At 49.8% G+C, this 11,719-nt stretch overlaps 1 protein-coding gene across 1 annotated transcript; it reads left to right on the forward strand.

Annotated features, from left to right (window-relative positions):
- The first annotated feature begins 6,736 nt into the window (after positions 1-6,736).
- LOC123058706 (NDR1/HIN1-like protein 13) lies at positions 6,737-8,314 on the forward strand. The gene is made up of 2 exons (XM_044481405.1): positions 6,737-6,835; positions 6,944-8,314. Exon 2 carries the CDS (start codon positions 6,983-6,985, stop codon positions 7,865-7,867), a length of 885 nt encoding a protein of 294 aa, XP_044337340.1. The 5' UTR covers positions 6,737-6,835; positions 6,944-6,982; the 3' UTR covers positions 7,868-8,314.
- The last annotated feature ends 3,405 nt before the right edge of the window (positions 8,315-11,719 follow it).

Here is an 11,719-nt window from a genome sequence, read left to right on the forward strand (position 1 = left end):
CTTCACCATCCTCATCCACCTCAAACTCATGATCATCGAGATGCACATCATTGGTTTGAGACCAATGAGAATTATTGGAGCCAACACCCATAGTTGACATATATGTCTCATCGTTGAAACTACAAAGTATATACAACAAAGCAAATAAGCTATCCATATGTATGCATTCAAAAAGCAACAACAACAAAAAGTGGGAGAAATTTTACCTTGTGGGAATTTCATCGAACACCTTGTGGGCATCGGCCACCGGCGCAACAAGCAAGCTCGCCGGCGCTTCGGTCGCCGCCGCATCCATTGCACGCCCTGCAAGCTTCTTCTTCGGCCGCCTAGAGGAGCCGTCCGCTGCCTTGTTCTTCTTCCCGGACACCTTGCCCGCCTTCGCCCGCGCCGCATTTGGGAGCTTCGAGGGAGGGGCACGTGGCTTCTCGACGGGCGTCGGCGCGACGCCACCCGCCGCCGAGGTCGTTCGTGGCGCCATGCAAAGCCTGCGCGCGAGACCGGTGCTTGGAGGAGCACCGACGGAGGCGAAGCCAAAGCTCCCCGCATTAGGATTTGTGCCGGCGGAGGTGGCGAAGGGGTCGCGGGTGTAGGAAGGGGTGAGGGGGGTGTCGGCGCGGCCGTCCATCGGGCGAATTTGCCGGCGACGGCGCGGCCGGAGAGGGTGCGGCGTGGGCGCTCGAGTGTGCAGCATGCGGGAGCGGGCATACGAAATGAGCGGCATGCGATGTCGTTTCACCCCGCGCGCTGAACCACTTATGATGCGCGCGTCTTTTTTTCGCCTCTGCTGGAGCGCCCGGAGCGGCTGCGCGCGCAAAAAACAGAATTTTTCCAGCGCGCGGCTGTTGGAGATGCTCTTATGTTGCTCTGTCAATAGCCAAGCATATTTGTAGATAGATAAAGGAGTATTCTTCTACCTTGGAATGGATTTCCTGATGCTAATGGACTAGAACAATGGAAACCATGTGTGTGTTTTATTTTTTGTAGTACTAGAAAGGTTAGAACTTTCTTTTTGCATGGCTTCAGTAGCAACATCATAAGGCTATGAGAAATAGTTAATCGATTTACAATCACACAATTTGATAACATCTTAATGGATTGATGATCATTTAGAAGCATAGTCCATGGGTTTTATCATTGTTATCGTTCTCTGTAGTCATTCCTTCAAATATTATGGGGAAAATCATGATGTTTGTTATACATATTTTGGATTGATAAAATATTGCAGTTTCGGCTGCCTGCTGATACAAAGTATAGGACGATTTTGCGGTCATTTCGCCGCAATATGGGTCATGTCAGATGATATTGAATGGATTTTGTAGTTCTCTACCTAGGTTGTAACAGATCATGAACGTATTTTGTCTCAAATGAGCATATATAGAAATAGTTTTGAAATGTGGGAAGGGTAGTTTTAGCATATTTTGAATTTGAGAATAGATACATATTAGTAAGCACTCCCAAAGAAAGCATAATTTATGTTTAGATTATGCAAATACTTTGTAATCAACAAATAATGAAAAGCAAGTGAATGTATGTTTTACCTGAATTGTAGTTCAGATAAGTTGCATGCACACCTTCTTCAGTGTATAAAACAACACATAAGTAGTAATAATACTCCATGATAAATGAACTAACAAATCAGACATCCCGATTACATGAATGTATTGTCTTATCCTTGAAGAACTCTGGAAGTGTGAGGTAGAAGGTGTTCTTCAATACATGCTCATGGGTGCACAAACCTTTGATGTTTTTGCGGTTTAGGCACTATGAATGTAACGAGTGGAGTCAGTAGAAAACAAGCAGTCGAAAGCAATTTGAATGAGATTAAGTGATATAGATGGAAATTTACATCATTCCAGCCGGTAGATTCAAATCCATTTGGGTTTTGTAGGGTACGGCGAGCGGGGTCGCCGCTAGCAGACGAGCACAGGCAGTGCATTTATTGGCTGGCGATCGTTGGCGGCGAGGACTTGCGGTGACTGGCGCCGATGACATAGGGAGATGTCACAGCGGATTGATTTGAGAATTTGATTGGGAAGAACAAGGATCATGCAAAGAAGAGTACGGAGGAGGAAGCTGATGCGACTACAACGGAGGGTCTGCGGTTCAAGTGGAAATAAATGTGAGAACATCATTTGAGGGCGTGAACCGGAAATTAGCCCCCCCCCCGCCGCGTCGCCTCCTCTGGCGACTCAAGGGAAACCCTACTCGTGCCGCCGCCGGCCCCCTCCCCACCCCTTCCCCTGCTTCGCCGCCGCCGGAGGGAACGCAGGCGAAGCCGCGCGTGACCCAGGGAAGGTGGCGGCGGGGCTCTCTTCGTCGTCTCTGTCCCCGCGCTGGTGCCGCAGCCGCCAGGTGGTACAAGATCTGCGCCACTCCGGGGCGGCAGCCTCTCGTCCCGGCGGGAGGGCCGCATGACAAAGGGCGTCGGTGGCCGTGCTGCTCGGCGGAAGTTGCCCTGTGGCGGGCGGCAGGGTCAGATCTAGGACCTCGAGGTACGACGCCCTGCGCGAGTTTGTGGGAGGGCTGAGGGCTCTCCACGGCCATGGGGGCACGGTGCCGGCCGCCCGTGCTCCGGTGGCGCTGCCCAGGGCGCGTGCCGGCGTTGTCCTATGGCTCGCGTTGGTGGTCCGGGCGAGGCAAGCTTGGCGGCGGGGATGGTCTGGCTGGTGGTGGTCGGGGTGTGATGGTCAGGATATGGCATGGCTGGATCTCCGCTCCGGTCTGTGCTGGTGCCCGAGGTGAGCGGTGGCGTCACCCGAGGTACCTTTTTGGTTGGTCCGGCGGGGACGCTCGTTGACGAGTTGCAGGAGGTGGTAAGGTCTCGTGCTGCTATGCTTTTCCAGACTGGGCGGCCGGCGTCTGCGGTGAGGTTAGAGGTGCGATGCTTCAGGCGAAAGCCTGGTGTTGGACTTGTGTCGACAGCGATGACGGTGACGCCTTTGGGCGCCATTTTTTTCCTTCTTGGAGGAGTCATTGTGAAGCTCCCGCAGCTCATCCTTACAATGTGCTCCGGGCGAAAGCCTAAGATCTACTGTTGGATCGGACTACAACGATGTCCTCGATGTCGTTACCCCCTTGGGGGCGAAGTCTTGGAGCCATTGATCCACTGTTGGTCGTTTCTCGTCTTGGCTCGAGCACGATTGGTCAGGCTGGGGATGTGGGGTATCTGGTGGTGGTGGTGGAAGCAAACTATGGTTATGGCTACTGCCTTGGTCATCCTGGTGCTAACTATTGACCTCTCTTTTGGGGGCTCGTGGCGTCGATGAAGTCTCGAAGTACGGTGCCCTTCGGCGACGCATGAGGTTTGGTTGCCTCGCATAGTGTTCTGGTTCTCTCTAATTGTGGTGGTGGCCGTGGTGTGGCTCAGAGGAGGTGCACGGCTGTCTTGGCGAAACATTGCCCTTCGGCACGGTCTGTGGCTCTCTCTATCGCGTCATGGCTCGGCAGTGGGAAGCCCTTCGATGGCGGTTGCGACTCTCCTAGCTCTTCAAGGTGCAGAGTGATCGCAGTGCAGCAGGCAACTTCTTTTCTACATCTTCTCGGTGTTGATTCTCCCTTCGACTGATTCAACAATGCTAGTTTCCCGTTTCTTCTCGGTCTGCTTAGTGGTGTTGGGTGCTAAGTTCTTGGTGCTGGCTAATTGTCATAGCTTGTTTCTGGTTCTTCTCTCTTGTTCCTTATTATTTATTGTGTGTGTTGGGTGCTACTTGTTGTAGCCGTTGTGTTGTATCTCAGTCCCACTTATGATAATGAAAATGGTTCAGGCCGGCGTAAGCCCGCCGTAGCACCGTCGAAAAAAACCCGGAAATTAGGAATGTAAGCATGAAATTGCAAAACTAGATGTGTTAAGTTTGTCGGTACAAAACATAGACGTGGACGTACATTTCGTAATGGTTGGTTTTACGCCAAAAAAGGAGAATGCAAGCGAGGGAATGAGAAGAACGCAAGTTTCGAAAAATGTAACTTCATAGAAGAATTTTTTTTGAACACTCATAGAAGAATATATAATATTAGGATTAAGAAGAGACGATGACGACAATTATCTCGCAGAAGAATCGTTGCATTTGGAAGGATGAAATCATAATCGTGTTTGCAAGGAAAATATCAAAATTAAGGATGAACAGAACAAAAAATGCATGTTGGCCATGCAAGGATGTGGTGTAAACACTGAATAGTTAGCAACAGAAAAGAGTGTGTCCCATGAATTAGGAATTCATAAGGACATGTATGGGGGACAAAAGAATGCAGAGTGATGAATTAAGAACCTAAACAGGAAGATAGGTGGGCGGATGTATCACGAATAACGTGACTGAATGATTGAAAGAAGAATACAGATGACCCGAATATGAAGAGCATGAAAAACTCACAGAGTGACGGGTGTACCAACGAAGAAGTTGATGAACAGTACCAATGCAAAAAATATAAATGAACAATGATAATGAATGTGAAGACGATTGAACGGGACGACCGGTTGAAGGAGGAGGAAGGAAAGACGTACAAGAACAATTGCGTGATGTAGTAGCACAAGGTGGACATGTATATTATGACGTGTTCACACGCTTCCCAATTTTTCATCTACTCCTTATGTTTCAAAATGTAAGACAAAAGCAATTTCCCTATCGAATCGAGTTTTCGGATCACATCGCAGATCACGACGGCGCACTTATGTACCCTTGTGAATCCCTCAGTGCATTATTCTACTTCAAAACAAATCGATCTCTTGTAGGTTTGGGACAAAGGGACGCCTCCAGATCCCTCCCGATCCCCTCCGTCTCCAGATCCCTTATGATCTCCTCCGCCTCCCTTCCCTCTGCCTCCCCTCCCGCCGCCGCCGGATCCCGGCTGGGCAAAGCCCGTGTGGGGGGATGATGGCGGCGGCAGGGCGTCCCTCCGTCGCCATTTGGAGGCTTGGTTGTGACGGTGGACCTTGAGTGGGCGTCTCGGGATGACATGTGTGTGGCCCTGGCGTCGGTCACGCAGCAATGTGACCTCATCTATCTTTCGTTGTGCTCATCGTCAGTTCAAAGGGATTTGGTGGTGGGTGTTGCCTCGCGGTGGCTTCCCGGCGACGGATCAAGTGGAGGGGAGATGGTGGCCTAGCTGCTGAAGTGGGTGAGGATGCCACCATCGTCGGTGGCGCCCGTGGGTGTCGTTTTTCTAGTTGGAGGCGATGATGGGGACGTCCCTTCCTCCATTGTTTCCGGGGGAAACCTCAGATCTGGAGGAGGCTACCATTGACGGCGGCGCCCGTGGGTGTCATAGCCCTCGTTGGAGGCGCTGAGGGGCCTCCTGGATCGGATGATGACGACGTCTTCTTCGTCGCTCCCGTGGGGGCATCATCTTTGGAGACATTCATTGGCTGGACGGACATGTGGACGGCTTGATGGTTGGGCGTCGGTAGGTGGTGGAGCGGTGCTTCATCCTACACATCGATGGCGGCGGATGGCGGCGGCGTGGCGCAGTGAAGACTCGGCGTCCGATGGGTGACGATGGACTCGTGCAGGAGGAAGACGTTGTCTGGTGTCGTGATGGCATCGATGGCAGAGAGGCCTGGCAAGGTAGACGCGTCAGTATCTGATCTGAGGATGGATCGATGGACGAAGGAGGTGACGGCCCTTGCAGTGTGCGCATGTGGTGCCCACTGAAAGTGTCGGACCGGTGTGTAACCCAATCCAGGTATTGTGGCTTGGATGTGTCATTTGGCATTAGATGTTAGGTGTTGACGTGATGTCTATTTGATATTAGGCTCAAACATTCAGCATCCTTCATCATGGGGATAGGAGTAGCGACATGTGTTGCTAAGATGATGGGTTCTGATGTATTACCTTGTAAGAGCTTTATGAATAATTAATAAAATAAATGCATGCATCACCCACTCGAGAGGTCAGGGATACATCCTTCTTATAAAAAAAGAGTTGGGACAAAGAGCAAACCGGGCTTGTCTCTGACTTAGCAGTAGCGGAGTAGTAGCAGGCACGACTAGGAAGACGCGGCACGGCCTCGATCGAGCGTGGGCACGCATCACTTGGGCATGGACCAAGAATTCGTCATCGTACTCTAGGAGCCTCCTGAGGCGTCCATCCAGCTCCAGCTGCCGCCTGCCAGGATACTCCGTCGATCGATCTATCCACTGCATAGCACTAGTAGGAGTACTACTATTCTTTGGCTCCAAGAGCTTATCTGACGTGACGTGTTGGACCAAGCTGCTAAGGCGGAGCACCAATACGTGGGTCGCGTTGCCTACCTGTGTGCCCTCCCGCGCCTCTGCTGGTTCTCGCCCCTACCCGTGTGCACCAGCACGGCTGCACGTACGGCCGGCTGTTTTCACCCAGCCGCGTACCGTCAGCTGGGCTGCCAAACAGCCGCCGCCGCCTTCCTGCTCTGGTCGCCGTGAAAATCATACTCGGGCTCGGTTCACCATGCGATGCGTGTCCCCTCGAACTACTCTACTGATCGGACGCCGATGGATCCAGCTGTGTGCATTAACGAGCAGAGATCCGTGTTCGCGGTTGCCAACACGCATCGCTTGCCTTGCCTTGCATGCGGTGCAGTCCAGGATTGATTTCACACCTTTGTTTCCCCCTTAATCAAAACCTTCCATAAACCCGCAGCCGCGACCGCCACGCGGTTTCCAGTCGAGTCCAGTCCCCCTCCTTCGACAGCAAGCAGCCCCACCCGACCCGACCCTCCCCCCGCCGCCCTCTGCTCTATATAACGCCCTCCGCCACCGACCCTCCCCGCTCTATCCTTCCCCTTCCTCTGCCACAAGCAAGCAGAGAGAAACCCCAAGCCAGCAGGGAGAAACAACGCCGGCGACCACACACAGCCGTACAAGGTGCGTCGCCGTCTTCCCGGTCTCCGGCCCGGTTTGTTTGGAATGTACTACCAATGTGCATCCATTATAACTGACAGCGTCGCACGGACGGTTTTCATGGTGTCGCAGATTGATTCGCACGCGCGCCGCGAGGAGCAGGAGCGGCCGATGATGAGCGACGGCCGGGTCCACCCGGCGGCCACCAGCTCCGACTTCTCCGGCGAGTACGCCTACTCCTCCTCCGACCCCTCCTCCAGCCCGCTCTACAGCTTCCACTTCGAGAAGCCCATCCCGCCGCCTCCCCCGCATCCCCAGAAGCCGCCGGGGCCGCTGCCCGGCACGTACGTGGTGCAGGTGCCCAAGGACAAGGTCTTCCGCGTGCCGCCGCCGGAGAACGCGCGCCTCTTCCAGCACTACACGCGCCGCGCCAAGCGCCGCGCCGGCTGCTCCTACCTCCGCGCCTGCCTCTACGCCGTCATCATCGTCCTCTCCCTCGCCGTCCTCCTCGCCGCCGCTGTCGGGGCCGTCTACCTCGCGTTCAAGCCCAGGCAGCCGGCCTACTCCGTCGTGTCCCTCGCGGTATCCGGCCTCGCCGGCGTCGGCAACGCCTCGGCCCCCAGCGCGCTCTCGCCGGGGTTCGCCGCGACCGTCCGCGCCGACAACAGCGCCAACGCCAAGGTCGGCGTGCACTACGACGGCGCCGGGAGCCGCGTCGCCGTGTCGTACGAGGGCGTGCGCCTGGCGGACGGCGCGTGGCCGGCCTTCTACCAGGCGCCGGGCAACGTCACGGTGTTCGTGGCGAGGGCCAAGGGCGCCGGGATACGGTTCGCGGAGCGCGAGCGCGGGCAGATGGCCGCGGCGGAGCGGCTCTGGTCGGTGCCGTTCGACGTGGACATCACGGTGCCCGTGCGGCTGCAGCTCGGCGGGGTGAGGACGTGGGCCGTGCCGGTGACGGTGCGCTGCGCCATGGCGGTGGACCGGCTCGCCGCCAGCGCCAAGGTGGTGTCCAGGTCGTGCGACGTCAAGGTGCCGTTCCTCTTCTGGAGGAACTGACGCCGCCGATGCAAGACAAAAATGGCTACCGGCCGATTAGGAGAGCGGTTCTTGCAGGTGGCGGCAAAGGATTCGTGCTGCTTCCGTGATGTTTTTTCTACCCATTAATTTGTATGTTGGTTTGATCGAGCAATGTTAATTCTTTTGTCCGTCGAGATCATGTCCTGCCGCGAAATTGTGCTGCGGTTAAGATGTTCACGAGGTGCAACCTCTCTTCTCCTGAAAGACTGAAAGAAAATGGTGTTGGTGCATTGGTACCTTTTGTGTTGCTGCTGACGGAAAAAATAAACCTAGTAGGAGTATAAGTTTTGTCATATGGTTTTCAGTAGAAACTATACATTTTAATTTGGAACATTAGCAACTACATATCGTTCGCAAACTTGGATGTACTCCACTTTACAATTGGTCATTTACGCTTTTGCAATCAATTCGAACTATGAAGGCTCACACACAAGTCCCATGACAAAGTTGAACATTCAGCACCAAGGCAACACGCATGCTTATTAGTCCGGGGGAAGTAACTCAAAATTCTGTGTAGACATGAACATACTCAGCTCGTGCATGCACTAAATGTTCAGACTAACACCGACTGAACAAATCAGCTCGTACATATGTTCAGACTTGCAGGTCAGATATGTGCAGTTCAAGCACTTCTGAAGAATCGTTCAGATCCATTTCGAAAGCAGTTTCGAATGCACATTAGTGTGTATGCCAAATTAAATCAGCACTTCAGCACAACAATCTTTGACAATATGTAGCTCGATGACGATGATTAGGATAGAGCCTGTTCTTCTGCTGTTATCTTTGTCGTCTGGTCAATGCTGAAAAGAATGTTGTGAGCTCCCAGCGGCTAAGTGTAGTGCCTCTCACGTCTTGGCCGGCTGAACGTGAAAACCATATCAGAGAAATTGTCAGAATCTGATCTGCACTTCTGTTCGGATTGGATACCCGTTTCTAGCTCTCAAGACAGTTAGTGCAGCTGCATGAACTTTGAACTAATTTCCAAGCCTTTTCGTTTGCCAAAGTCCATGTAGGAAAACATCTTGTCCGGCTAATGTGATATATGCTCAATTCGAGATGTGAACCTGGAAATGTTATCATAAATGGTCGTTGTAAGGATATGGATCGCAACTTAGTTGACCTGACAAGAGCTTATTTAAATATTTTCATCACTTCAATGGTCCTGAAAATTGATTTAGCCAGTTAGCCATTGTCAAAATATTGGTTAAGATGGTAAATGGACATTAGTACCCTGGAAAGAAAATATTGCTAATTCTTCTTGCTGCCAACCAACATTTTTGTAAAGAAACACCTCTAGACACTAACTAACTCACGGATCGTTGCTCAGTTACGAAGCCAAAACTTAGGCGGAAACTGCCTTTGGTGACCGAACTCACTAAAGGCCTCCAGATTCAAAATTTAAATTTCACTGAAACTCATATTTTTACAGAACTTGTCTTGTATATTCTAACAATGGGCTTCCTTAAATATCCTAGGTCTTCGTGGGCAAGCAAGTTGGATGCATACACACTTAGTTTCTTTTATTAAGCTTTCATATATTTATATCTCTAGTGCATCCGTTGCATGGCAATCCCTACTCCTCGCATTGACATCAATTGATGGGCATCTCCATAGCCCGTTGATTAGCAGCGTCAATGTGAGACTTTCTTCTTTTTTGTCTTCTTCACATAACCTCCATCATCATATTTTGTTCCATCCATAGTGCTATGTCTATGGCTCGCGCTCATGTATTACGTGAAAATTGAAAAAGTTTAAGAATACTAAAGTATGAAACAATTGCTTTGCTTATCATCGGGGTTATGCATGATGGGACCATTTTGTGTGACAAAAATGAAGCATGGCCAAACTATATGATTTTGTAGGGATGAGCTTTCTTTGCCTATGTTATTTTGAGAAGACATAATTGCTTGGTTAGTATGCTTGAAGTATTATTATTTTTATGTCACTATTAAACTTTTATCTTGAATTTTTTGGATTTAAACACTCATGCCATAATAAAGAAAAATTACATTAAAAATTATGTTAAATAGCATTCCACATCAAAAAATTTGTTTTTATCATTTACTTACTCGAGGACGAGCAGGAATTAAGCTTGGGGATGCTTGATACGTCTCCAATGTATCTATAACTTTTGATTGTTCCATGCTATTATATTATCCATCTAGGCTATTTTATATGCATTTACATACTATTTTATATGATTTTTGGGACTAACCTATTAACCTAGAGCCGAGTGCCAGTGCCGGTTTTTGTTTTTTCCTTGTTTTTGAGTTTTACAGAAAAAGAATACCAAATGGAGTCCAATTGACGTGCCAATTTTTGATGATTTTTTATGGACCAAAAGAAGCCCCCAGAGTAAAATAGTTGGGCCAGAAGAGTTCCGAGCCGTCCACGAGATAGGAGGGCGAGCCCAGGGGGTAGGGCGCGCCCTCCACCCTCGTGGACGACTCGGAGACCCCCCTGACGTGAGACCGACGTCAAAAATTCCTATAAATACAGAAACCTCCAGAAAATAACCTAGATCGAGAGTTCCATCGCCGCAAGCCTCTATAGCCACCAAAAACCAATCGGGACCCTGTTTCAGCATCCTGCCGGAGGGGGGAATTTCTCTCCGGTGGCCATCTTCATCATCCCGGCGCTCTCCATGATGATGAGGGAGTCGTTCACCCTCGGGGCTGAGGGTATGTACCAGTATCTATGTGTTTGATCTCTCTCTCGTGTTCTTGATTCGACACGATCTTGATGTATCGCGAGCTTTGCTATTATAGTTGGATCTTATGATGTTTCTCCCCCTCTACTCTCTTGTAATGGATTGAGTTTTCCCTTTGAAGTTATCTTATTGGATTGAGTCTTTAAGGATTTGAGAACACTTGATGTATGTCTTGCATTTGCTTATCTATGGTGACAATGGGATATTCACGTGATCCACTTGATGTATGTTTTGGTGATCAACTTGCGGGTTCAGTGACCTTGTGAACTTATGGATAGGGGTTGGCACACGTTTTCGTCTTGACTCTCCGGTAGAAACTTTGGGGCACTCTTTGAAGTTCTTTGTGTTGGTTGAATAGATGAATCTGAGATTGTGTGATGCATATCGTATAATCATGCCCACAGATACTCGAGGTGACTTTGGAATATCTAGGTGACATTAGGGTTTTGGTTGATTTGTGTCTTAAGGTGTTATTCTAGTACGAACTCTAGGATAGATCAAACGGAAAGAATAGCTTCGTGTTATTTTACTACAGACTCTGGAATAGATCGATCAGAAAGGATAACTTTGAGGTGGTTATACATGAAGGCATAATACACATGTGTGTAAATTTTTAGGGCAAAATACGTTGAAATGAGGGTTGTACAAAAAAGACAAATCTGAGGCTATTTAACACATGATACTATTCATCCTCCCAGGCCATAAATTTATCTTTTTTGCACAGGTCGCATTTCAATGTATTTCAACATGAAATTTTACACACATGTGGGTTACATCCTTACATACACGCATATATTCTTTCAGAATTTTTTAAAACATAAAAATTTTGAATTTGTTTTTTTCAAAAATAAAGGCATCCATGAAGCCCGGCCTCCAAAACGCCATTCTCAAACTTAGGACGATATAGAGTAAGTCACCTGAGACATCCATCTCAGATGTGTTTGGTGCCAAGTGAAAATACAAAGAACAGTAGAAGAAAATCAGCAGAGATGAACACTAATATTTTACCGAAAAAGGCTTTCGCCCCGCTTTATAGATAAAGCAAACCACCACAGCCAAACAGTACAACAAATGTTCACCCACGCACACACACACACACACACACAGTCGCACAACATAGA

Source organism: Triticum aestivum, chromosome 3A (assembly GCF_018294505.1).
Source record: "Triticum aestivum cultivar Chinese Spring chromosome 3A, IWGSC CS RefSeq v2.1, whole genome shotgun sequence".
Taxonomy (NCBI): Eukaryota; Viridiplantae; Streptophyta; class Magnoliopsida; order Poales; family Poaceae; genus Triticum; species Triticum aestivum.